Here is a 25,019-nt window from a genome sequence, read left to right as displayed (position 1 = left end):
CCACTCTTTTTCTTGCCACTTCTTCTCCATCAATTTGCGTTTCTATTTTTTCTGGTGTCTTGGGTAAAACGTTTCTTGCATAAAAAGGTGTGTCCAAAATGTTTCCAATTTTTGTAGGTTTAATGCAGCATAATAATACAGCTTTTGACGCAAAAACGGAGTTCAGTTAGAGATACGTCCATTTATCTGAAAGTAGTTTCTTGCTTTCTTACATGACTGTAAAATAGACTCTTGCCAGAGTCAGACTTCCAGAGTGCAGAGGTATTTTCAGTCCACTTGGAGGAGCTGTAAATCTTTCAGACTCTGAAATGTGAGTGTGTTTAAGGTCTGTCTGAATTTGTGTGTCACCGTTTTCCTGTTGACTTGTAGGTGTATCTGCATTCATATAACTCCTTCCTGAGCTCATGATAACATTCCCATAATGTGCTCTGCAGATGAGCACAGTGCAGATATTATTGTTCTTGATGCTTTCTATTGTTCACTTGAGATACAAAATCCATGGAGTGAAGTTTTATATGAGGTATAAAACTATATCTAAGATGTCAAAACGTTCAAAGACCACCTTCCTCTGCTTTTACAACAATGTATCTATTCATTGTCACATTAAAGATGACACTTTATTTACATTTTCTTGAATTCTTCATGTAGCTTTTTTAAATAAGATGTATATTTTAAACTGCTAATACTTTTAATGTATCCTTTAAGTTTCTGGTTTGAATATTAGTTCTAGTAAAGTACATGAAGTTTTAGGTAAACAAAACCTTTAACTAAAGACATATTGTAGATGTGGTTTTATTTGAAACCTCTGTTTCCAAAATCTACTCTGAGGGGGCGTGGCTTTTGGCTCTGTACTGAGCAGCTCCACCCCTGATGCCCCCCGTCTGATCATAGTAGATCATAGTAGCTCTTTGTCTCGCTAGCGTAAATCTTCCCCGCTTCTACATAAAAATGTCAAGCAATATTGGTAATGTCCAGCCGTATCGTTTTGAGACGGATGTCAGCTCGGACGAGGAAGTGAAGATCTTCATGGACTGAACTTCCTCCAAAAGCCTGATTCTTTCTCCTTCCAGTTCACCAAAGACTCTTTTAGCTAATTCTCCAATGTTTATTGATGTTGCTGTGATCAATACATTCAATCCATTAGTTTCTCAGAGCAGAGTCATTGGGAATATAATGAAAGCTAACATCAAAATGGTCTTTCATTGATTTACAATTCTTCACAACTGCAGTCAAATAAGCCGCTGTTCACATCTCCGTGGTCACATCAAGAAGCTTCGTGGAGTCTGGTGGAGATTTTCCAGCGTTCTCAGTCCTGCTACCGTAAGTATTGTATGAAACTCACAATAAAAATCCAGTGACGGCTGATTTGACCACAGAAATGTGAACGGCGGCTCATTTGACTGCAGTCAATGTGAAGATACCATCTTCTCTTCTCCAGAACCTGAACTAGACATGCTAGGAACAGATGGGGGTTTAGTGCATGTGCAGCAGAGCTGTTGTGAAGTAAAGAATGATCATTAATTCAAACAAAGCCTGTCTGTGACAGTTTGACTGACTGCAATTTAAAAGGAGAAATACTTGAAAATGCAAAAACAAAATAATTTCTTATTACATTTGTTCTCTTTCATTAGAAAAATGCCACAAATACATGTTAAATACTCCAAAAAACACGATTTTCATCAGAGGAGGACTTTAAAAAGTTTTTCACTGACTGATTATTGTCAGTTATTGACTCATAAATATCCAGGAATACACAAACCGAGCCCCCATTTAGGTCGTTTGCATTAAATGTACCGTGGAATGTCACTCATCCATCTCTGAGGTTCTCTAATTGGTCATTTGTTTAACGTTTGGTTGTTTCCTCCCAGCTGGAGATGCACTGTGGTCACTTATTCTTGGTTCATTTATTTCATCTTTAATTCTAGGTGGAGCCAGGTTGAGAGCAGTCGGTTCAATAATGTTTAAATGAGTGAGGTGTTTAAACCTTTTGTCAGCAAAGGGCCCAGTCATTTACGCTCCTGCACACGTTATTCTGTGGCTTTAATGAGGCTTCAAGCTTTTGTTTGTTGTGTGAACCTATTGAAGCAACCCTTAAAAAACTATTTATTTACATTTTTTATTTGTTCTCCTTACCACAGTGGGGGTGTAAAAATAGCTGTTTATTGTATCCATGCTGACATAAATAAAGGCAGAACAACTGCAGATTGTCACAATGATTGCTAAAACCCATTCAATGATTAAATTGAGTTGATTAGATTTAATTAATATATGCACTATTGTTAGTTTTGATACTGGGAGTTCAAACTGCTGCGTTCAAAGAAACACAAAAAATGCAACAATGTTAAAAATGTTAAATCAGTAAACAGAAGACATGGAGATCAATGGAGCAATCAGTATTTACAATGGACAATTATTGTTGACTATTAAGTTATTTGGGTAGCTATTATTTTAGCTGCAAATGTCTTGTATTATATTACTAAATGATAAGGAAACTACTAACAAGTAAAAATAGGGGCTGTCAAACTTTAAAAACATGAGATGCTGTTGGAGTACAAATAAGGAATAGATGTTGAGTCAAAGGCCTCTGGGGGGTGATGCCTTAAAGCTATAAACAACTGTCCTGCTCAAACATTGTCAGGTAAAGCCAGCAATTTGCATATCTGCCTTATATTGTCCTTGAAAGCAAAGCACCTCAGACGTCAACAGTGTCGGTTAGATTTCAAATCAGGCATCCTTCCTGGATTTGAGGTATACACACAGGAGGTTAAATAGGAAGTAGTAAATATTGCTCTGCAAAAAAATAATTGGTAACATCCAATCCAGTTCAAACAACAAAGAGAAATATGGAAAAATATTGATAGAGGTAGAATGTCTTCTAAAATCAAGAAAACAAACACGGAGGTTTTAGAAATGTTTTGCACGAATTAAAAAAAACACAAGAAGATTAAGCAGAAAAAATTGATGGCGTATTTTCAAGAACAACAGCAGAAAACTGAACCAGAAATCTTGTTTCAAGACTATTTTTAAAGTATCTCCTTTTGTAGAGCGAAGTGCTGCTCCAAGGTTTGTCAATCCTTTATTTGCACTCCATGTGTGGCAGCTTGCTTTGCTCTAACAGGTTCATTCTCCGTGTCTCCTCTGCACTGCTCGTGTTTGTTCTTAAATAGTTGCTTTTTTGCAGCGTAACAAAAACAAAATATTTACATGAAAAGTGTTTTCCTTTTTTTTTAAAAAACATTTTTTTTTATGTCAAGCGAAACTGATCCAAATGCAAAATATCTTGGCAGCAGGATCACGTCTCTGTGGTTTCATTTTTCTCGACAGCGGTTTCATACTTTGTCTTGTATACTTTTGGGAAGTTTTGTGTAAAATTATTTTTGGAAACTTGTTTAGGTTTGCTGCAACTTGTAATTGTTATTTAGCTGCTTACAATAAAATCCTACTGGCAAGATCAGACCTTAATTTTAATAACATTTCCTTTAGCAGATATTCCTTATAGTTCTTCCACCAAATAAAAGTCTTTGTTATTGAAGAAAATAGGATTCACTTCTTTGACAAGATTTCTATTTAGATTTTTCTATTTTATCTAGTATGGCAGTAAAGGAAAATGTTTGACAAAAATCTTACGTCTTCTATAGATCGTTGCCTTTTGTCTTTCTATTTTTTCATTTTATTAACAGCAGGTGCAAAAACACTTTAAGTACCCATGATAATTTGTTTTATTTAAAAAAAAACATTCCCAGTTGTGTTTTAATTATGAATATGATGTTTTTAACCAAAATTCCACTACCTAAATGTCTTAAAAAGCCATTTTCATGTTGATCTGAAATCTCCATTTCTAAAATCTCCTCAGAGGAGGCGTGGCTTTTGGAAGCTGAGCTGCGCAGCCCCGCTCCTGATCCCCCTCTGTCTGATAATGATAGCTCTGTGTCTTGCTAGCGTAAATCTTCACCGCTGCTACATAAAAATGTCAAGCTACTGTATAACGGTAATGTCCAGCCATATTGTTTTTAGCCGGATGTCAGCTTGGAGGAGGAAGTGAAGAACTTCATCATGAACCGATCTTTCATTGATTTACAATCCTTTACAACCTTTGCGGTCAAATAAACCACCGTTCGTATTTCCGTGGTCACATCATGAAGCTTCGTGGAGTCTGGTGGAGATTATCCAGCGTTCTCAGTCCTGCTACCGTAAGTATTGGATGAAACTCACACCAAAAATCCAGTGATGCTGATTTGACCACAGAAATGTGAACGGCGGCTCATTTGACTGCAGTCAATGTGAAGATACCATCTTCTCTTCTCCAGAACCTGAACTAGACACTAGGAACAGATGAGGGTTTAGTGCATGTGCAGCAGAGCTGTTGTGATGAAAAGAAGGATCATTAATTCAAACAGAGTCTGTCTGTGACACTTTGATTGACAGATTTTAAAGAAGAAATACTCGGAAATGCAAAAACAAAAGGATTTCTTATTACATTTGTTCAAAACATGACTTTCATTGGAGGGGGACTTTAATATATTTGTTGATGTAAAAACATCTATGAAGTCACTGGAAATCTTTTGAAGCTGATTTGAAAATTAGTTTAGTCAGACAACTATTAACTGATTTGAGGCATCAAGAATCATAAGTCAAGACAGATGTCTGCACATTATGTTATTGCAATTTCCCCACCACAATACTTTAAAAAGTATTTGATATTCGCCTGATTTAAGCAAGGATTTTTTTTCAACCAGGCAGTAGCCAGACATACATTATAAAATAAATATCCATTAGATGAATAGGTAACCATGTGGAAAGGATTTCATTTGTTATTTGAGTTGAAGGATAAAGCTTTAACATTTGTTTTATATTACATTTTTAGACAGAAGTCTATCTTGTCTGATTTACCATTCTGTCTGTAGTCTATCCTATTACAAAGTTTGAATAAGTTTGAATGTCAAACCAGGAGAACTTTTAATTTACCAAGAAAGTTTGACTGTTTTGATCCTTTAGATCGGTTAGCTTGAAGGTTTAGTTGAGAAACTATTAAAAACTAAACAAATTCAGATGGAAAATCTCGATTTTGACTTAAACATGGACATGAGGTCAAGTTTAGTTTGATACAGTGCATTATCACACCAACAGCAACCATATTTCATATAACTTCAAATAAAAAAAAAGTTTCACATATGTAAGAAACCTTGCCCAATTAGCCTAAGGCCCTGTCTGTGCAAGAGATGAATTTCTTTCATATCAACTACTTTCGACTATGAAAAGTACTCCAGGGCTGTTGGGGACATATACCTTAATGTAGTTTACCACTTATTCCCAGACGCTGCCTTGAATTTTCCAATGCTGTTTTGCCACTATGAAATGAATGCTCCTCCGCAGGGCAGCTATAATTCTGCTGCTGGAGTGAGTCCTTTGCTTTTCGGGTTCATGTGCTGATGCTCGTGTCTCTTTCCAGAAGTAGAATTTATCTTAAAACATTTTTGTAGCTCACAAAAGAGACATGTTCTTAGAGAAATGCAGGATGGATGAGTTTGTGGAAACTGATAACTAGAGGCAAAAAGAGTATCTAAATGTTATTACTGTTGAAGAGGGATATATGAGCAGTTGAATAATGGCTTGCACATAATTTTTCTGTACTTAGGCCTTTTATTTGTAGATGGTAAGCTGGCTCATTGTCCTATTGTAATCTACTGTTAAAAAATGTATTTTTGTTGCTTTTTAATGTATATCTATAAAAACATATAAAGACATAGAATAAATGAGTTCTCAGATGGTTACACATGAGTGGATACATTTTAGCATCAGGTTTCAGAACAGAATAGACTCATTTTCTTAACTATTCATGTGATTTTGTCCTAAGGCGGTTTAAAAATTTGATTTTGAATCAATCTCTATTTAAAAAGTATCAATTAATAAAGTCCTCGTATCATTAAAAAAATGTTTCTCATATTTTGTAAACTGCTTTCAGTTAGTTTTTAAGAGATTACTGATGGAAGTTGACTTTTTGTAAAAAAAAAAAAAAAAACAAACAAATGTGGTTTTGTGCATAAATTTGAATGATAAATAGAGAATAAATAAAATATAATTTAGTTGTTAATCATATTTTATCACAGATACCCATCATTCTATGTATTATATCCTATAAATTGGCACTTTTCACCTCACTTAATGTAAATACTATAGATATTTAAGACAAACTTGAATCTACTTCTAATGCTTTTGTTGTGTGTGCAGTGAATGTGGAAATCTTTGAGATTTTGAAGAAGAATTGAACGAGTTGAATGATCTTTGCCAAAGGAAGTTAAGTACATTGGATTTAGCAGTCTGTCAGAATATAACAATTATATGTGAAGGGCACCTAAATCTCTTTGCTATTAGACCTGAACAGTAAAGATGAGGTACATTCTGAAATAGAGCTAATACTATGGCAAAGATGTTCATGGTTAAAACAAATCTTTTTAAGTCTATCATTATATTTTACATTTTCTACTTTTATTTTTAGAGTAAAATACATGTAATCTTGTACCCAATCCCCTCTTTATGGATAAATTAATTTAAGGGGGAATTGAGTAGTGCTTAAAATAATTTAAAAAATCTGTTGTATCTTGATTTTTTCAATTAGGGTTATCTTACATTTTTATATGAAAAATCTATTATAGACTTAATTGTTTTTATTTTTCTATCTTTCAGTTGGAGTCCCCCAAAGTTGAGTTTTAGAGAGTTGTATGCAGTAAATAAAAAAAAAAAAAATGCTCAAACCTTTCCATGCTTTTGAATTAATTTATAAGATTTGGGATACAACAGTAGAGCAGTAGGACCAGCTACATGTTTTAAAACAGCCATTTGAAGTGTTGTGTTATTATTCAAACCACTATGACTCCTAATTCCAACAGCCTGTTTTGTGGTTTTTGTAAAGACAAACATTTTCCGGTCTTGTTAAGAGAAAAGAGACATTTTCATACTTTATGGAAAAATATGTAAGAGTTGGATCTATTGTTGCTTAATTTAAAGATTACAGCAATTACAGAAAAAAATGAAATAAGAATGAACATATAATTAATCCACTAATTTTATCAAGTAACTAAACCACATTGGAAATGAATGGCAAGGTCCCAGAATTACTTTAAGGTCTTGAAAGAAAAGTAGGTAAAGCAGCTGACATGTGTGTGATCTACAGATAACAAACCATCTTCTACTTCATTGGATTTTCAATTAAAACTAACAGCTGTCTTTACTTTTCTGAGTATTGCTGATTGATATTTCTTAGCATTATGTCTTATATTTCAAAACATGTCATTTTTTTAGTTTATTCAGTTAAATATAATTTGTCATTGTTATAGAAACAAAGGAGTCATCATCAAGAGTATCATGTAAAGTATTTTCTGTAATTTTATAGGCTTAAAACTTTATAAAGCTAAATTAAGTGGTGACATTGGTCTTAGAGGTATCATATTTTAATAAATGTGTAAGGTAACTAAAAAAAAAAAAAAAAAACCATTTTTTTTTGTTAAATACAAAGTATTTCTATTCACTATGGGGATAACAAATTGTTTTATGTTGGCTCCAGTTTTTGCCTTTAGACAAAAATAAATAATGCTAAGTATTAGGGACCCACAAATGATCAGTTTAAAACCAAACCGTATGTTATATAATTGAACTGAATCATGGAGAAAGTGAATTGTTGCATTCTCACTGCAAGCCATTAGGTTTATTTTTAAGGTGTCAAAACACGTTTTATGCTACATTTAACAATAAAATAATAATAATAAACAACTTTACACCTGGCTTGGGATAAGCCAACTGAAGGCTTTGCTTCCTTATTAGTAAATTAAAAAAGGATTTCAGGTTTTTATTTAACACGTTAATAGTTGTAAACGCTAATTAATTGTACTCCGCGAATCAACCGTCTTCCGCCAGCTAAGGTATGTGTTAATTTCTGATAATGCTCACTTTGTTGTGCATTATCCTGCTTATAACATAGTCACTTATAAAAAAATAAATATTAAAAAGATTTTTAGTACTTTATTTTTGTTATTTTATGCTTAGATCGCTTTTTCACAAAAGGCAGACTTTTTGAGAGGGTAATGTAGCCTGTCGTCATGGTAACGCAGCACATCGCTGAGCGGCAGCAACCATGACTGCAGCAAAAAAAAAAAGTGATATGCTGATTGTTACAGTTCAGAGAGAAAGTTCACCTCTTACTTTTTCTTTGTCCAGATCCTGAAGAAAAAGTTTTTTTCAAGGAGTCTGCACATATAAAACTTTGTGACCGGAACTTCTTTTTTAGGCGTGCTTCCACATCCAGCAGCCAATCAGAATGGAGTATTCACCCGGACCATTTAAAGTGCAGAAACGGAGTGTTTGTTTCTTTGTTGGCTTTGTTTTCTTGGAGTAACACTGCAGGCATAAAAGTCTTTACAGTTTTGCTTATCTTACTGTTTTGTGCACACAAGTTACAACTCTTAAGTTAAAACTTGATAAATCTATATATTTTAGACAATAAAAGTGAAGGAAAACATTTTCTTTTTGGTCTGTTTTTGTACAAAAGGTGCGTATTGTTGAATAAAATTTACCTAATTAAATATCCCGATTAATCACGACCAAGAAATGTGATTAATCTGATTTTTTTTTTAATTAATCGATTGACAACACTAATAAAAACGCAAGAAAACTTTTACCAAACTGGTATATTTGTTACATTTTCTAACAAACTCTTCCCCCAATTTTCCGTGATGTGCCTTCCTGGTTTCCTTACATTTTCTCCTATGTTTTGAAGGACATCTTGAACAACCTGGACCCCATGAGAACTGGAGATTTGGATGATGATGACCTCATGCTGGATGTGGACTTCCCAGAGGACGGCTTTCATGGTCAGCTCGCCAAATCTCACAAAAACATTCATGAAGCTTAAAATTGTGTGAGGCTTCCATGAACACGACAGACTTTTAAACAGACTTTTTTTTATAATTTACTAGCCCGAGGTTGCTTTTCTAAAGTATGCATATTGCCAAGGCCTAAGCTTTCAATGGATCATTTATAAATTACCTTTTTTACTTTTTTGTGCTCCATTATTCCTTTAATTGTGGGTTGCTGCAAATTCACGCCTAAAAGCCTCTTTTTATGTAAATGAGCATATACACACACAAAATGTTGCACAGTGGAAACTCATAGAATCACAAAAGCAGCACATACATATGTTTCCCCTAGACAACGACAGTGCGGTTTGGGCATGATTACTTTAATAGCTTTACTTTCACACATTACAGCACGCACTTTATTTTGGAAACATGTCCATATAAGTCGGAGAACATTTGGGTAAAATCGCTGCTTTGTTGGAGATATCAGATCACATGATGGAGCTATGGTATATACATAAGAGATCCCTCATCAGCTCTGAACAGACCTATCAGGGTGTCATTCATTGCTAATGGCTCTAATGCACTAGCTCACAGTAAATGACTCCAGCTGGCTGAACATGCACAAACAAGGCTGCTTTCAGCAGCATGCAATGCAGTGTAATGTATAGAGTGGGTATGCTGAGGTGAGCATACTGCATCAAATGAGCACAAGGACTAACATCAATACACTTAGGCTCATGGATGGCAGCTTGTGGCTTAGCGGCACAGCTGTTCTTTTTTTAATCTGACTCATAAACTTTTACTTTAAAAAATGTTACGAGGAGTTAGTATACAGTGGGGAGGGTAAAGTGTTTAGCCATCAACGTCATTCCGTAAGTTGTCCAACTCAAGAAGATGAGAGGTTTGTAATGATCACCTTAGATAAAAAAACATTAACTTGATGGAATGGAAAAAAGAATCCAGGAAATCCCTTTTTATGATTTTTAAATCGATTATTTGTAAATTTCTTAAGTTTGTTCATACATATTAGTCGTCCTGTCCCCTTAGCAGAAAAGCAGGCCCAAAAAATGATGTTTCCACCCCCATGCTTCACAGTGGTGGTTTTGGAAATCAACTGGGCATTCTTTCCCTACAAACTTTGGGATGGTTTACCAAAGAGTTCCATTTTGGTCTCATTTGCCCACACAATATTCTCCCAACCCTCCTGTAACCCTTGTGGTATACTGGGTATGCTGACGTTGGGAGTTGAAGTGTTCTTAAAATGAACCTGAAAGACCACTCTCATCATTAAGTAGAACCATTTGTATAAGGAGCAGCTAAAAAATACTTTTTACCCCACTGTCCAACACCCATTCATTATTATTTTGCTTTTAGTTTTCTCCTAAAATTATAAATTTCATCATGTCTGATGTGATGCCATATTGCCATAAAATATTGGTAAAAGCCTTTCGATGATCTATTGGAACAAAAAGGACATCCTCTACTTGGTTAACACGGGCTCGATTTTTGTAAAATTGGAACTATCCTGCATCTGTGTGGCAAAGTGAAACGAAGAGACTTCAAAGTAGAACTCGAGGCAACCAGATGAATCACAGCAAAGACATTACAAGGGTGGCTTTTAGCACATCATAAGTGGACACAGACAGGGAAAAAAACAGCTAAAGAATAGTTCTTCAAAATAAAACACTTGTGTCTATACCCTGTTATGTCTGTAACAAGAACTTCTCAAGTCAAATACAAGAAATATAAGCAAGTGGATGAAGCAAAATAAGTGTATTATAGTCTGTAGAGACAAAAAATTAGTTTAAAATAGGAACATTTCTAGAAAATGTATGTGTATTGTATTCTAGACGTGAAATAAAATCTTCTTAAATCAAGAAACTATCCGGTATTTGTGTAATACAGGTCTATTAAAGTGTAGAAACTATGAAAAACTAGTTGAAAACACTGAAATATCAGGCATATCTTTTATTTTTTACTTTTAGATTCATAGAAAGACAGCGTATTTCTTTGCAAGCGTAACTGTTTAACCTATTAAGTCAAATGAAGTACCTATATTTAGCGTTATCTTTTTTAATTAAGCAAAAATATGTGAATAAGCATGCCAGTTTAAGGTTTCTTTGAGTGGATGTATCATCAAACCTGTTGATGCATCACTGCTTGTTTATAATTACTTTAATAATGTTTTTTTATGTTGCCTAATACGCTGTCCAACATACCATAATTTAGTCATCATCCAAATCAAATGCCTTTAAATATTTCTGTTTTATTAAGCTGTGCCTCCTAGACAGAAAACACATAGAAACTATCATTTTTATGGAGAAAACTTAAGTAAAACCTATGTTTTAGCGAGGCTAACTGTGCCTAATCACCTTGCAGCTTGCTGTCTGTAAACAGTGGTCGTCTGGTTGCTGAGGGGGCAGGATGAAGAGCGGGACAGGAATGTTCTCTCAGGAGGAATGCGAACTGGAGTGTCATTCCTTCCTACTCCTTTTCGGGTAGCAGCCATATTTATAGCCTGCTATGTCATAAGCAGAGCTAATGTCACGAGCGGCTGAATGGAAAACGAGACGTGGTGGGACGGCTAGTTAAGCCCAGCCCACAGGGCAGGCCACGGGACGTCACAGAGAGAAAGAAGGGTGTTTCTCAAAAAGAACACCCTACAAAACAGGAAGAGAGTAAGAGAAGTCCTCTCGGATTTTTTCCTCCAGCTGTTAAGTCTTTTGATGTCAAAGAAGTTCTTCTCTCTCAGCTGGTGGTTTCCTAGCTTGGGCACGAATCGGTCACATCACTTGCTCTCTTACCAGCAGGAGTACAGTCCTCTTTCGTCTCTTCAAGTTTCCAGGGAGTTCCCAGAAAAACAAGGCTGTCAACAAAAATATTGCCAAGCATGCTGGGAGATGGGTTGACTTTCTCACTGACACTTTAACAGATTACCAGCTAACAAGACCAGAAGTCAGTCACTTTCTGACTGAGTTTTTACTTCTATATGTTTTATTTTTGGACTTGGCATTTATAGTTTTTGGGGACTTTTCCGTGATTAAAAAAAAAAAAAATCTTGGAATGCACCATTTCTGCAAGAAGCAGACGGTCTACTCTAGTGCTGTGCACTGACTCTCTGGGTAATGTATTTTATTACCAAATTTATTTGTAAGCTCAGTTTTTTTGTTCCTTCCTTTTTCCTTTTTATTTCAGTCTAATTAGCTCATACACGAAGCTAAAGGTTTTCATTTTCTTTTTGTGGGATCATGCTCTGTTAGTTGTCAGTTTTGTCACAGTCATGGTTCATTTCACAGCTGCATACCACTGTCTGTTTCCAAACAGTGGCTCTTTGAGAAATGAAATTGCCTGTGGTCTTGTGCAGAACTGTTTGCATTTGGGGGTGCAGACATTCAAAGACAAAGAAAGTGGCTTGAATCAAATAGTGAATCTATTCCAGATTTTTTAAAAATGATAGACAACAAAGAAAAGTACCAGCCTAAGTACCTTTGTGTCCATCAGCAAGCAGCAGCTTAAGTGTAATTCAGAAATTCTAATTTTAATGTTTTTTTTAAGGGTTTTACCCCAAAATTCCTTTATTTATTAAAAAATCAATCTTTGTGTAGATTTTGACAGCATGTCCCAGTTTGAGCGCTTGGAGCGCGGCAGCCGACACAGACAGAGACGTAATCAGCACCACTGGAATGGACCAGAGCACCTGCACAATGATAACAGGTTGGTCAGGTATTCTTTTTTCTTTACCTGTCTACATGACATTTCCTTGCCTGTCTGGCTGATATATATACTTTTTTTCCTTTTGCAGAGCTCATGTCTTCCGTCATTATGATGGTCTCAAAGCTTCAAGGACGTCTTCAAGGCCTGTCCAGTCTAAAGGCGTGCAGCACGAATACAGACCAGTGCTGGATGAACTCACGCTCGAACACATGTCACAGGACTGCAACTTACTGAAGAATCAACTACTCAGGCTCAAAATGTTACTGCAGGTCAGACCCACATTTGCAGAATATATTTTTCAATGTATTTACCAAATAAAATGAGATAGAATGTGTTTTTGTTTAAGGCTGTGAAAGTTGACGCGTTAATACACACGATTAATAGATCATAATTAGCGTGTTAATATTTATTAACGCTCCCAGGCAATAGAAAAGGCGAGAAATATTGGAGCTATCCAAACTTACAGTTTGGAGCTCAGATGAGGAAAATTAAGACGTCTACAAGTGGATGCATCAGAATGGAGCGAAGAAGGAAGCTTGTAGCCTGCTGATTGTTGCTTATACAAAACAACTACAAGAAATCCTCAGAAAGGAAATTTTAAGCTCAATTTTTTCGATAAATGTCCAGAAAAAAACAAAAACATGATTTCCATCACAGTGGGTCTTTAAATAGCTTTTCTTTCAAATACCAACTATTTTAATTATTCAGAAACATTCTAAGCCAGGGATGTCAAACTCAATCGCACAGGGGACCAAAATCCAAAGCACACTTTAGGTCACGGGCCGAACAGGATAAACATTTATTGAACACTGTAAATTGTAATTTTTAAAACGGTAACCTTTTAACATAATTATGAACCAGATAAATAGCATTACCTGCGATAATGCTAGTATGAATGCTAGTTGATAGTTAAAAACGCTGAAGCTGATAGCTGAAAACACTGAAGCTAATAGCTGAAAACGCTGAAGCTAATAGCTGAAAACGCTGAAGCTAATAGCCAGCTAAAATATTAGCCTAAAAAATGGAAAAAATAAAACGTAGGTTATCCAAAACAGCTAGCATGTAGCTGAAAAAAAATAGCTCAACTCCAAAATAGTCTAAAAAACTGAAAAAAGCCTAAATTAGCCAAAATGGCCAAGATGTAGCGGAAATATTTGCTAAACTCCAAAATAGCTTAAAAAAATCTTAATAAAAGTAAAATTTGTCCAAAAAGCTAGCAGAATGCTAATTTTTAAAACTTTAAAACCGTAACTTTTTTATAATTGTGAATAAAAAAAATAGCAGGAATACTATTCCAGAATGAATCAATTTAAACCTTAAATAAGTTTGAATATTTTACTATCCATATAAATACATTTTATCAAAATTATACAAGTTATAGAGACATAAGCACAAGATAACATTGGGCCATTAATAACAATAAAATAAAATTATCTGGATTATCCAGATAATCCTAGACTTTGACAAGTGTGCTAAGCACATTATGTCAAAAATTCAAAGTTTTACTCTATGCAGTAAAACAGTACCCCACATCTAAAAGATACAAAAAAGTTTGTTTCCCTTTCCAAAAAAAAGAGTAGCTCAGCAGTTTTATATTCTAGACATTTGTGAGTCTCCACTGCGCATTTGTTTCTTGCAGGTCAGCTTATACATAAATGATGCTTGCGTCTGTCAAGCTGTTGACTGCACAGATACTTTGTCAGTCAGATAAATTCTCTTAGAGGGAATAAAACTGCAAAAAAAAAGAAAGTATTTCAGCAGGAAAAAATGTTCACTCCAGTATGAAACGCACTAAACCTGCACTCTGCAAAAACACATTAAGATCTATGCGAATTCATAAGGGCACTGAGACATAAGCACATCGCACTGCATAAATCTAAATTGTCTTGAGTGCGTTGGCTTAATCTCAGTGCTACAGCATAGGGTAAATATTGATATTTGCCTCTGCATTTAGATTAAATGTCTGTTATAAATGGGTTCTCTGTGCTCTCTGCAATTAGACAAGCACTTTGGTTGTGTGGCCTCAAGAGGCATAATGTTTATTTTGTTCAAAAACTAAATCTATTCTTTATTGTGTTTTTTTCCCCCTTTGTGACATGAAGCTTAAGGCATTGATTGTAAAACAGCTTCATTGCTCTAAAAGTGGTTCTGCACAACTCTGTGGTCCAAGTGGACAGCAATTAGTAAGTTAATCAGGAGGAAAAATAGACATTTTATTCCACTCAAATGACTGACTGGATGATAAAAATGGGATTTGTCTTTGTTACCTCTGGCAACACAATTTCATGTTATACTTTAGGGCTTTGATTAAATGTTTATGGAATTATTTTAACAAAATATTAGGAAGGAAAGCAAAAATGAAATCTAGGTAGTGAGGGAATTACACTAGGGCTAGCTATTTTGGCTGATTTAGGATTTTTTCAGTTTTTTAGACTAATTTGGATTTTAGCTAATATTTCAGCTTCATAACTATTTTGGCTAATTTAGGATTTTTTGCTTTTTAGGCTATTTTGGAGTTTAGCTAATATTTCAACTACATGCTAGCTATTTTGGCTGATTTAGGATTTTTTTTCAGTTTTTTTAAGCTAATTTGGAATTTAGCTAACACTTCAGCTACATAACTATTTTGGCTAATTTAGAATTTTTTTTCTGTTTTTTAGGCTAATTTGAAGTTCAGCTAATATTTCGTCTGCATGCTACCTATTTTGACTAATTTGGGCTTTTTAAAAAAAATTTTAGGCTGTTTTGGAGTTTAGCTAATATTTCAGCTGCATGCTAGCTATTTTGGCTAATTTAGGCTTTTTTGTTTTTTTGGCTATTTTGGAGTTTAGCTAATATTTCAACTACATGCTAGCTATTTTGGCTGATTTAGGATTTTTTTTCAGTTTTTTTAAGCTAATTTGGAACTTAGCTAACACTTCAGCTACATAACTATTTTGGCTAATTTAGGATTTTTTTGTATTTTTTAGGCTGTTTGGGGTCTAGCTAATATTTCATCTGCATTCTGGCTATTTTGGCTAATTTATGCTTTTTTGTTTTTTAGGCTATTTTGGAGTTTAGCTAATATATCAGGGGCATGCTAGATATTTTAGCTAATTTAGGCTTTTTTACATGTTTTAGGCTGTTTTGGGGTCTAGCTGATATTTCAGCTGCATGCTAGTTGATTTGGCTAACTTAGGCTTTTTTCAGTTTTTTAGGCTAATTTGGCATTTAACTTTTTATATATTTTATCATTTTCAGCAATTTCAGCTATCAGCACTAGCATCTTCAGTGGCCAAATTCAGCTTACAGCATTCACACTAGCATTATCGCAGGTAATTCTAAATATATAGTTTTTAGTTGGTTTAAAGCTAATCAAAGCTACTCAACTAATCGGAAAAATAATCGGTGATTAGTCGACTATTAAAATAATTGTAGCGGCACTAAATATACTGCAATCATGTAAGCAAACTAAAGTTTTTTTTCTTATTTTGTGAGGGGTTTAACCTTATATATATATGCAATATATTTATATAGAGAATGCTCAATGAGAGATGATGCCTCTGGTATCTAGCGCTGGTGGCTGACAGTTCAGGGCCAGAGGAGTGTGTGTGCAAAAGAATTCCTTCACTGTTGTGAAATATNNNNTATACTGCAATCATGTAAGCAAACTAAAGTTTTTTTTCTTATTTTGTGAGGGGTTTAACCTTATATATATATATGCAATATATTTATATAGAGAATGCTCGATGAGAGATGGTGCCTCTGGTATCTAGCGCTGGTGGCTGACAGTTCAGGGCCAGAGGAGTGTGTGTGCAAAAGAATTCCTTCACTGTTGTGAAATATTGGTCTGGAGGCATGCCTTAGGAAATAGCTATTGATTCAACTCACAGAGAGTTTTGCATCTGTGTGTCTTCTTTGTGTGTTTTGCGGATGTGTTGCGTTTGCTCCAGCTCGAGGAAACCGACCGCCCAGGAGACATTTCTGAGGAGACGGAAGACGGCACCTCAGCAGCTCAGGTAGAACAACTGATCCCAGGTTTAGAATGGCTCACTACAGTAGACACAATAAAAATGATTTCATGTAAAGAAATTCACTTTTCTTCCTAATATAGAAACATGTAATGTATTTCTTTTTTCCAGTTAGACACACTAATGAAAGAAGTGCAGGAACTCAGGGAGGAGTTGAGGAGCCGAGACAAAACCATAGCTCAACTCACAACAAAATGCCAACAACTTCAGCAGGAGCAAACGGTGAGTTTGTGAGACCAAACAAAAAAAAAAACAAAAACAAAGTTGTTCCTTGATTTATCCAAAAGGCATTGAGTTTTTTCAAATGATTACCGTATTTTCTGGACTATTTGTCCTTGATTGGCCAGGGGTGTGACTTACACTCAGGAGGGACTTATTTGTGATTTTATTTTAAACATAACTGGGCTCTAGAGTGCGACTGGATTTATCATTGGGGCGCCTACAAAAAAATCTTGATCACACTGGTGCACTTAGCAAGCCCAAAAGCCAGTTATTCACTTCGACATTATTGATGTTAAAGGGTAAACTATGGTAGCCCTGAAGGTTAAATCACACAAACAGGTCACCCCTCGACCGCTGTCTGGCTCCTGGCTCTAGTCCTCCACGTTTCCGTGGCTCACGGGGTGGGCAGAATGCTTCTACCGGCGCGGCTGCTTCCGCCAGCGCTTCCGGGACCATCCTCCTCCAAGCTGCTCCACTCGTGGACGGCCCGGCACGCTCCTCCTGGGGCCAGTCTCCGGTTGTCGACCCAGCATGGCTTTCCCGCAACGTCTGCCCGGCAGGCGTCCTGGCTTGTGCCCGCTTCCAGGGCCACATGGTTATTTCCCCCCCGCCACTCGGGCGCTGTCTCTTCCTCTCCCCCGTGCTATCTCCTGTTGCTCAGGTGTGCACCTGTGTCCAATCTGCAGTAATGAGGTGGCCCGTTCACAGGCCTCCAGAAATATAAAATGCAAGCTAAAAAAAAATTAAAATAGTTGACACACCAAACGCTCATGCTGGTGCACCTAAGAATAAAGTTAGGCGCATCGGTGCAACCATTGAAAAAATCTAGTCTAGAGCCCTCCGTAAATAGGCCCATATATTTGTTATTTTCAAACTAACAACCAATTGCCTTTTAGCTGTTGTTTCCCACTAACCACCACTAGAGGACACTGTAGGTTTGTGCATTAGTATTTGCTGCTGACCGAAACACAGAAGTTCCGTCCAAAACAAACATGACTGAGAATCTCATCGTTCTCCTCATGAACGTTATGATGTTTTTCTTATTTGCATCAAGATTTTATTATTATTGTTTTTATTTTTCTCTCCTTGGACGAATAACCATCAAACTGGGTTACAAACAGAAGAGCAGCTAAAAGCATAGTCATTCAGATGCAGCTCCTGCAGGCTTGAAGGTAACGATCACTGTAAGAAAAAGACTGAAAAACCCAGACATGGAGACGTGATTACAGATGCTTTTGTAGAATTCTTCAAAATAAATAAACGTAACCTCTCAACATCATCCGTATGTTCCGTGCATTTTAAACGAGATATACAATCAAAGCCTCCATAATGTAGCCGTGAGGCTAAAAAACAGCTTCTCCACACGCAGTGGGAGTGTCTAGTTAGTTCAGTTTTTTATTCACTTACAATAGTCTTTCTCAGTTGTGGTTCTGTAAGGACCTCTGTACTGCATGTTGGACTCATTTCCCTGCTCCAACACACTCCATGTAAATGACTGCAGCCCGCTATCGAGTCTGCAGAGCTGATGAGCTGAATCAGGTGATTCAAACACTGGCTTACAGAGAGCTGCTAATGGAAGAGGCAATGCTGCATTTTAGTTTGCAGGGCTGTTTTTTTCTCTGACTCATTTGAAATGAAACACTAAGTAAGAATATTCTTGAAATAATTGCAAAAATTTACAATTATAATTAGAGATTGACTGATGTGGACGATGCAAATACTTAGTAGTCAAGAAGGCCGATAACTAATATTTGGAGCCGATATTCACTACTACTAAAAGTGAACATAGTGGCATCAAAATGTAGAATATTACCTACAGTTAACTTTGTTTATTTAAAATCAAGTAAATAAAAAAGCAAATAAATAGCTCCAGTTAATAACGGGCTTAGGAGCACTTCTTATTCATTAAAAAATGTCATGTTTCCTGAAATTTTCCATAGTAAATGAAGTAAAAAAAACAGAAACAAAACGACTTAGTGTCTTTGTGATATGTTAAAACAACAACAAAAAGTGCAAAAGGTTCTTTGGTGCAGAAGCATAAAAATGTAAATAAAGTTTTAGCAAGTAAACTGAACAAAGTTAAATACAATTTAAGAAAAATGCTATTATCATTTTTATATGCTTCTATATGAAACATTTTTTATGATAATTTTATTTGTTTTCTCTAAAGCTTTTTGCGCTTCAACCTGAATGAAAATCACTAAACAAATAAAGTTTGAGTTGAAATTGTTGTTAGTCTCAGGTCAACAGCAAGAGGTTGTTCTTCAACCAAACAGCTTCTCTTGGGCTTGTTGAGGATTGTACACAAAGAAACTTTCTTGTAAGTCACTTTAAGTGCCATTCATGTTGGCGAGAAGGGAGAGGCTGTACTTGACCACAACAGCTAAGGTGCTGTTTTTACAGAGAGCACAAACATTCATTTTTTAATGTGCGATTAGTGACACTAAAAACATTTGTGTAAGCACTTTATCAATGCGTTAAAAGTGAAAACCAGTTGCTAGTAGAATGACATGGCGCTGTGGGTGGGACGATGAAGGAAACAGAGCCAATCTGAGCCAAAATAAACCGAGTTAAAGAGAAAAGACTGATGCTGATACGAGTCAAAATAACAAACATCTGCGCCAATAATTGTCCTGGCTGATAATGTAGTTGCTGAATATTGATTAGTCATATTGAGTATTATTTTAACAAAACAGATACAAAAATAATCAGCCTAGTTAATGTGTTCCTATATGGAAGAGTGAAAACCTTGAGGAGCTCACCACCTGATGCTGGTTCCTTCTCTTTCTTGGTTAAAGGTTACTAAATTAATACAAATAGTGACCCCTGACTATGTAGTTGACAGCAGTCAACAAAAATGGAGGCATTAGGCAGCAAAAGTGCTTTTCTCCCACTGACTGTTCAAGCAAAAAATGAAGCCCCTCCATTGTAAGTCTCAGTCCTTTTTTTAAGCTGAATAGGGATCAGTGTGCGCTTGCTTTTAAGACTCTGATCTGGCAACTCCTTTAGTCACAGAGCTCTAACTTAAGTATTAATGCGAAGCTTAGTGAGCTCGCTTTAATTATGACTCTCATTTACACCAACAACAAGCATCAAGAAGCTAAAAAACTGTAAGGGAAATATTTCCGTTCCTGCTAAATTTATGTTGTAACTTTGTTTCAGGCAGACAACACTTATTTCTGCACCTCTCTTCTCACTTAGAAAAAAATAACTTTTTGAACAACCTTCTCCTTTGATACAGTAAGTTAGAATTATTGAAAAAACAGTTTACTTTTTCAATAGTAAATAGCAAATCTGAGGATTTCCACATGCTTTTCCCACCAATACCTCATTATTTAAAAGTAAAATGCCAAACTATGGATGGGACCTGCTGCCTACTGTGTCCTATAATAGTTTGAATCATTGGTGGGAATTCAGTTTCTCGGAATATTTTGGTTGAGTCCTACCTCCACTTTAGTGGGACTCCTCTGCCTGCCAGCACATTTTGTTCAGTTTTGACTCCATTTCTATGCTCCACATTTTCCACAGGTATTCCCTTGTTAGCCAAAAAAAAAAACAAAAAAAAAACTGGTGACATAATTCAAATCTCATCCAATTTGACAAATGCCAAAATTTCAAACCTGGAAGCATTTCACTATCTAACCAGTTAGATTTCACACACACCCACAAGCAAAGAAAAAGAAGAAAAGCTGGAAGTTCTCCATTCTGTGGCAGACTTTTAGAAATATCATTGCTGTAAAAGTGAAAATGTTCTGGAAATAGATTATGCTTCCTTGGAAAATCAGAATTTGAGGAATCCAGAAAATCTTGCTCCAATTCCTTGAAAATGTCAAAAGTTTAAGACTAAAGAAGAAGAAAAACTTTTGTAGAAAGCTGAATTTTTTTGTCCCACAAGCTACAATCTTTGTAATATTTCTGTAAAGAGTACACACTTATGTTGTATCAAGAGTAAGTTTGTTTAGAGCCGCTGAGTTCCATGTTTGTCCCTGAAATTGGTTTAGAGACTTTAGAGAGCTGGTAAAGAGCTGCGCAAACAAAGGAGGTCAAAAGTTAGAAGCTGCTCCGCTTGGAGTGCAGAAAGTAACTAAAGTGACCTTAATGGAGATTTGAAGAAGCAAAACAGCAGATGTGCTGCGATAACCGTAGAATATAGAGTGTCTGTGGAGGCAAAAGAGGAAAAACAAGAGGGAATCTTGGGAGACTGAAAGTGACTTTCTCAGTTCTTCTTGGCAGATTGGATTTTTGGTCGCCGCTTCCATCAGTGTGGCGGCGGCTTTTCATGATTATACTCTCATCCTGTTTAAACTCAATTGCGTTTTCATCTACGCTGACAAATAGTTGCAGTTTTTGTCAGATCTTGTAACAATCTTCATGCAGGAGATGATGTTCTGTATTTTGATTAAAAACAACACATTAGACGTAATGAAGTCTTGCTTATCTTGTAAATGTACTAACATAGTGAGTGTTCAAGGGAATTGTAAGATTCTGACTGATAAAAAAAATGTTTTTAATGCAAAAATGTGTTGACCTGTTTGAACTATATTTAATTGAATATAACAAGTTATTTTTAAAGCATTGGTTTTTGGAAATCATGTTTATTATTTTTTTTGTCATTTATGCCATCTTTAGTGATAGTGTTTAGTGTTTTTCTAATAGAAGTATCACTTTATTTCTAAAAAAAAAATCCAGATACATGTCTTTGAATTTAAAAAGTAAATGTTACATATAATTTTGTTTATGACAGCTATAGTAAAAAGCATTATTTTGTTTATTTATGTTTTTCGACTACAGTTTTTATTGAGTTTTGACTTTTCAAATAACATCTACACATGTAACATATGCAGCATTTTATTGGTCAGGTTCGTAAAACAAAACAAAACAAAAAACTAAAAGCTCAGAACAAAATTAAAGTAACAAAACGACACAGGGTACTATTATAAATTAGATAACTTAAAAACAAAAAAAGTAAAGTTATTAATTTCGTATATTATTTTATAAAATTAACAAATCATTATTTTATTATCAACCAAAATGTAAATAAGCACCAACCTTTTAAGCATTTGCTAAAATTTCCTAGGTATTTTATTTAATGTATTTTTATTTAATGTATTTTTAACGTATTTTTTTGTTTGTTTTTTTATCTTAATTTTATGTTTTTTTTATTTAAATTTTTTTTTTTTTTAGATTTAATTTATTTTTTATTTTAATTTAACTTTATTTAATTTGTCTATTTCTATGTAAATGAGTTTTTCTTCCTGTATATTTTGTATTTATTTTTTTGTGCTGCTACTAAAACTAAAATACTATTCAGGTATTTATGAAGTTGATGTTAATCTTATGAGAATATTATAACACCTTTGAAATAAAAAATACGCAAGACTTTATAATTTAAAACTAACAAAAAAAAAATCATTTTTTAAGATTACAAAAATATATTCTCAAAGTACTTCTACATTTAACATTGTTGGTAATCAGTTTTATTAAAAAGGCCTAAATCATCTCAATACATTCAGAATTGCTGTAAACTGTTTAGATGTACGGATAGCAAACCTTCAGTCTGGAATGTGTGGGTCAATATGTAAGCTAAATTATTTACCCATAAGACCTCATAAAATGTGTCTGCTGCTTTCCTGAGATGAGCTTGTGTCCAGAGAACTGATTTTGTCTTCCATTTCCTCTGGTAAGGGTAGACTGTGTTGACTGACAATGGTTTCCCAAGGTACCCCCAAGTCATTGTGACTATATTGATTGTGGCTGCAAGGTTTGTCAAGCAGAAACGCTGAAAAGAAAGAGTGGAAAAATCATTTGTTTTTGGTTTTGACATTTTTGCCATTGCCACAGCCCCTGAATCTGTTTTCTTTTCTTCTTTATTATCCAGCAGGCTTACACTTGGAAGTATATTTCTAATTTTGAAATGACTTTATTACATATAGTGAGTTTTTGTTGAGATCAATTCTTGCTTTTAGAGTCAGAGCTTTTTGGTCCTGCAGATTTCCAGCTATCACTTGCAGCTGATTAAATGGATTCAGTCAATCAGCAACTAGAAAACCCAGGATTAGGCAATCCAGGTCTAAGCCTTTTTATAGATTTTTCCTGTTTTCTACATCATTCAGACAATCTCACCTGTTAGCAGTTTCTGTACTGCCTTTGTTTTAGAGAAAAAACTTTGCATTTATGTCAGAATTACATACACAATAGACATTGAAAATTGTTCCGTCTTTTCTAACAAACAAATAGCAAATTTAAGATCGAGAAAGTGGTTTATTGTTTAATTTTTAGCTAAAGTTGGTGTTTTTTTGTTTTCTTTTCCAACCCAGTCTTTTCAAATTAGGTGTCAATGTCACCACCAGAGGGCGCCCTCCTCACTACGACCCCACGGAGGCAGGCAGGGTGAAAAACGGCATCACTATGACAAGGCTACCCAGACGCACTGGAGGCCACCAAACCATGCTGTGAGTTCAAATATATCTAAGCCTTTTATTTATTTATTTATTTTTAACCGTAAAATGTCTGTTTATTGAACTTCATAGAAAGTTCATCCAGAACCCAATTCCCTTTGAGCCAACGTCTACTATCGCAGCTTCATCCTGCTGATCATATCAGTAGAATATTGTGTTGGACCTCTATAATATCAATGGCTCACATTGAAGACTGGCTGCAATCATGTGTTGTGTTGAACAGTTGAGTGCCTCTTTTTTTTTTTTTTCTTATCCACAGCTGGAAAGTCTCCAGAGGGTTAAATTGCTTTGCCGTGTCATCTCCACGGAATACAGTCTATTATATTATCAGTTTACCGCCACATTGCCTCTCATCCACACAGCCAGACCTCACAGAACATGGAGACTAGTCGTAACACAGACACATGTAGATGGAGATGCATGCAGGCAGGAGGATTTGGACTGATGTGTGTTTTGTATTTGCAGGCTCATGCTAGAGCAGCATGCTGTGTGGCAGTCAGCTATTGATTCTATAGCTGAAGTGCCACAGGCGGTGTGCCTAGTAAAAACACTCCCCTAATTGACCTGCTCTTTGCTAAAGGACACACAAAAAAAAAAAAAAGCAGGCAGCCCTAAGCATTAAACACAATTATTTCGAGAAAGGAAATCATTTTGACAAAATGCAACTATATAAACTGTTACCTATCCGTTTGATTGGAAGATAAATTTGGGGAAAATCAGGAGTGGAAACATTTATATCTTGACACATAACATACAGACAGGGGAAAAAAAAAACAACAAAGCATGTTAGCCTGCTAACTACATTAGGTCCCTACTTGCCACAGGAGGATATAGTTTAACAGTTGCTATGGCAACCATCAAAGCAGAGCTTTACATGATCTTACAAATCTCTGGTAAAAAAAAAAAAGAGAAAAAAATACCAAACCTTGGGGATGATGTTGCACTAAAGACTTAAAATTATCAAAATCTTTTTTTTCTGTGCACCTCTTGTTCTATTTATATATATATATATATACTATCTCCTTTCATCGACATTACCGTGTCATCACCAGAGAAAGCACAGAGCGTTTCCTGCACACAGTTTCTCTGCTCTGTGGAGATAAACACATTATATCTGTAACCTTTGAGTTTTCAAGGCTTGCAGTTGATCTTAAAGGTTAGCTGTGCATTTTGGGCCATTTCTTTGATTTGGAAGAGAAAAAAATACATAATGTACATAAAACAGCAACATTTCTCTTATAGAAAAAAAAAGTTTGGTGTTTAGTCTGAAAGCTTGCTGGCAAACTTTTTTTTTTTACATTTTGTTGTCTTTTAAACTTTGTACACCTCATTGTTTTTGCATAGCAGTGTATTTACTCAAATATATAAGTTAAAGATCCACTCCGATCTTCTTTTGATCTATTTTAAAAGCATTCCCAGTGGTCTTTTAATTATAATTACCGTATATTTCCAGTATTGGTCAGAGGATCTTTGTCCTGAGCTTCCATCCATTTTCTTAACCAGCTGGAGCGCTGGGTTGCCAGAGACTGTCTCGGCTTACTGTTGGGCGACGGCGGGATACACCCTGGACGGTCGTCAGCTTGTCACAGAGCTCATGGAGCTGGAGTGATCAAGCCAGCTACACTAGCCAGGCACTCGGTGGACTGCGAAGCGAGTTCCACTGCCCAGCGAGCGGTAGAGCTAGCAGGTTCATTGCCCCGGCTGCTGGTCCCTACTCAGTGGGGCTTACTAAGCTAGCCCGCCGGCTGTTGGCCGCCTCCCAG

At 35.6% G+C, this 25,019-nt stretch overlaps 2 protein-coding genes across 10 annotated transcripts in view; one reads left to right on the top strand and one right to left on the bottom strand.

Annotated features, from left to right (window-relative positions):
* Positions 1-25,019, bottom strand: part of LOC112161921 (SPARC) — a 95,710-nt gene that overhangs the window by 37,225 nt on the left and 33,466 nt on the right. The window lies entirely within an intron of this gene.
* Positions 1-25,019, top strand: part of ccser2a (coiled-coil serine-rich protein 2a) — a 55,842-nt gene that overhangs the window by 18,601 nt on the left and 12,222 nt on the right. For all 6 annotated transcript variants that reach the window (XM_024297460.2, XM_024297459.2, XM_024297457.2 and 3 more), the window contains 6 exons: positions 8,771-8,864; positions 12,458-12,566; positions 12,655-12,835; positions 16,499-16,564; positions 16,688-16,798; positions 23,116-23,250. In XM_024297460.2, the coding sequence (XP_024153228.1) occupies positions 8,771-8,864; positions 12,458-12,566; positions 12,655-12,835; positions 16,499-16,564; positions 16,688-16,798; positions 23,116-23,250 (696 nt within the window). The remainder of the gene's footprint in view (positions 1-8,770; positions 8,865-12,457; positions 12,567-12,654; positions 12,836-16,498; positions 16,565-16,687; positions 16,799-23,115; positions 23,251-25,019) is intronic.

This window comes from Oryzias melastigma, linkage group LG15 (assembly GCF_002922805.2).
Source record: "Oryzias melastigma strain HK-1 linkage group LG15, ASM292280v2, whole genome shotgun sequence".
In the NCBI taxonomy this organism is placed as follows: Eukaryota; Metazoa; Chordata; class Actinopteri; order Beloniformes; family Adrianichthyidae; genus Oryzias; species Oryzias melastigma.
Note: the sequence above shows the minus strand (reverse complement) of the source record. Positions and strands in the feature narration are given on the sequence as shown.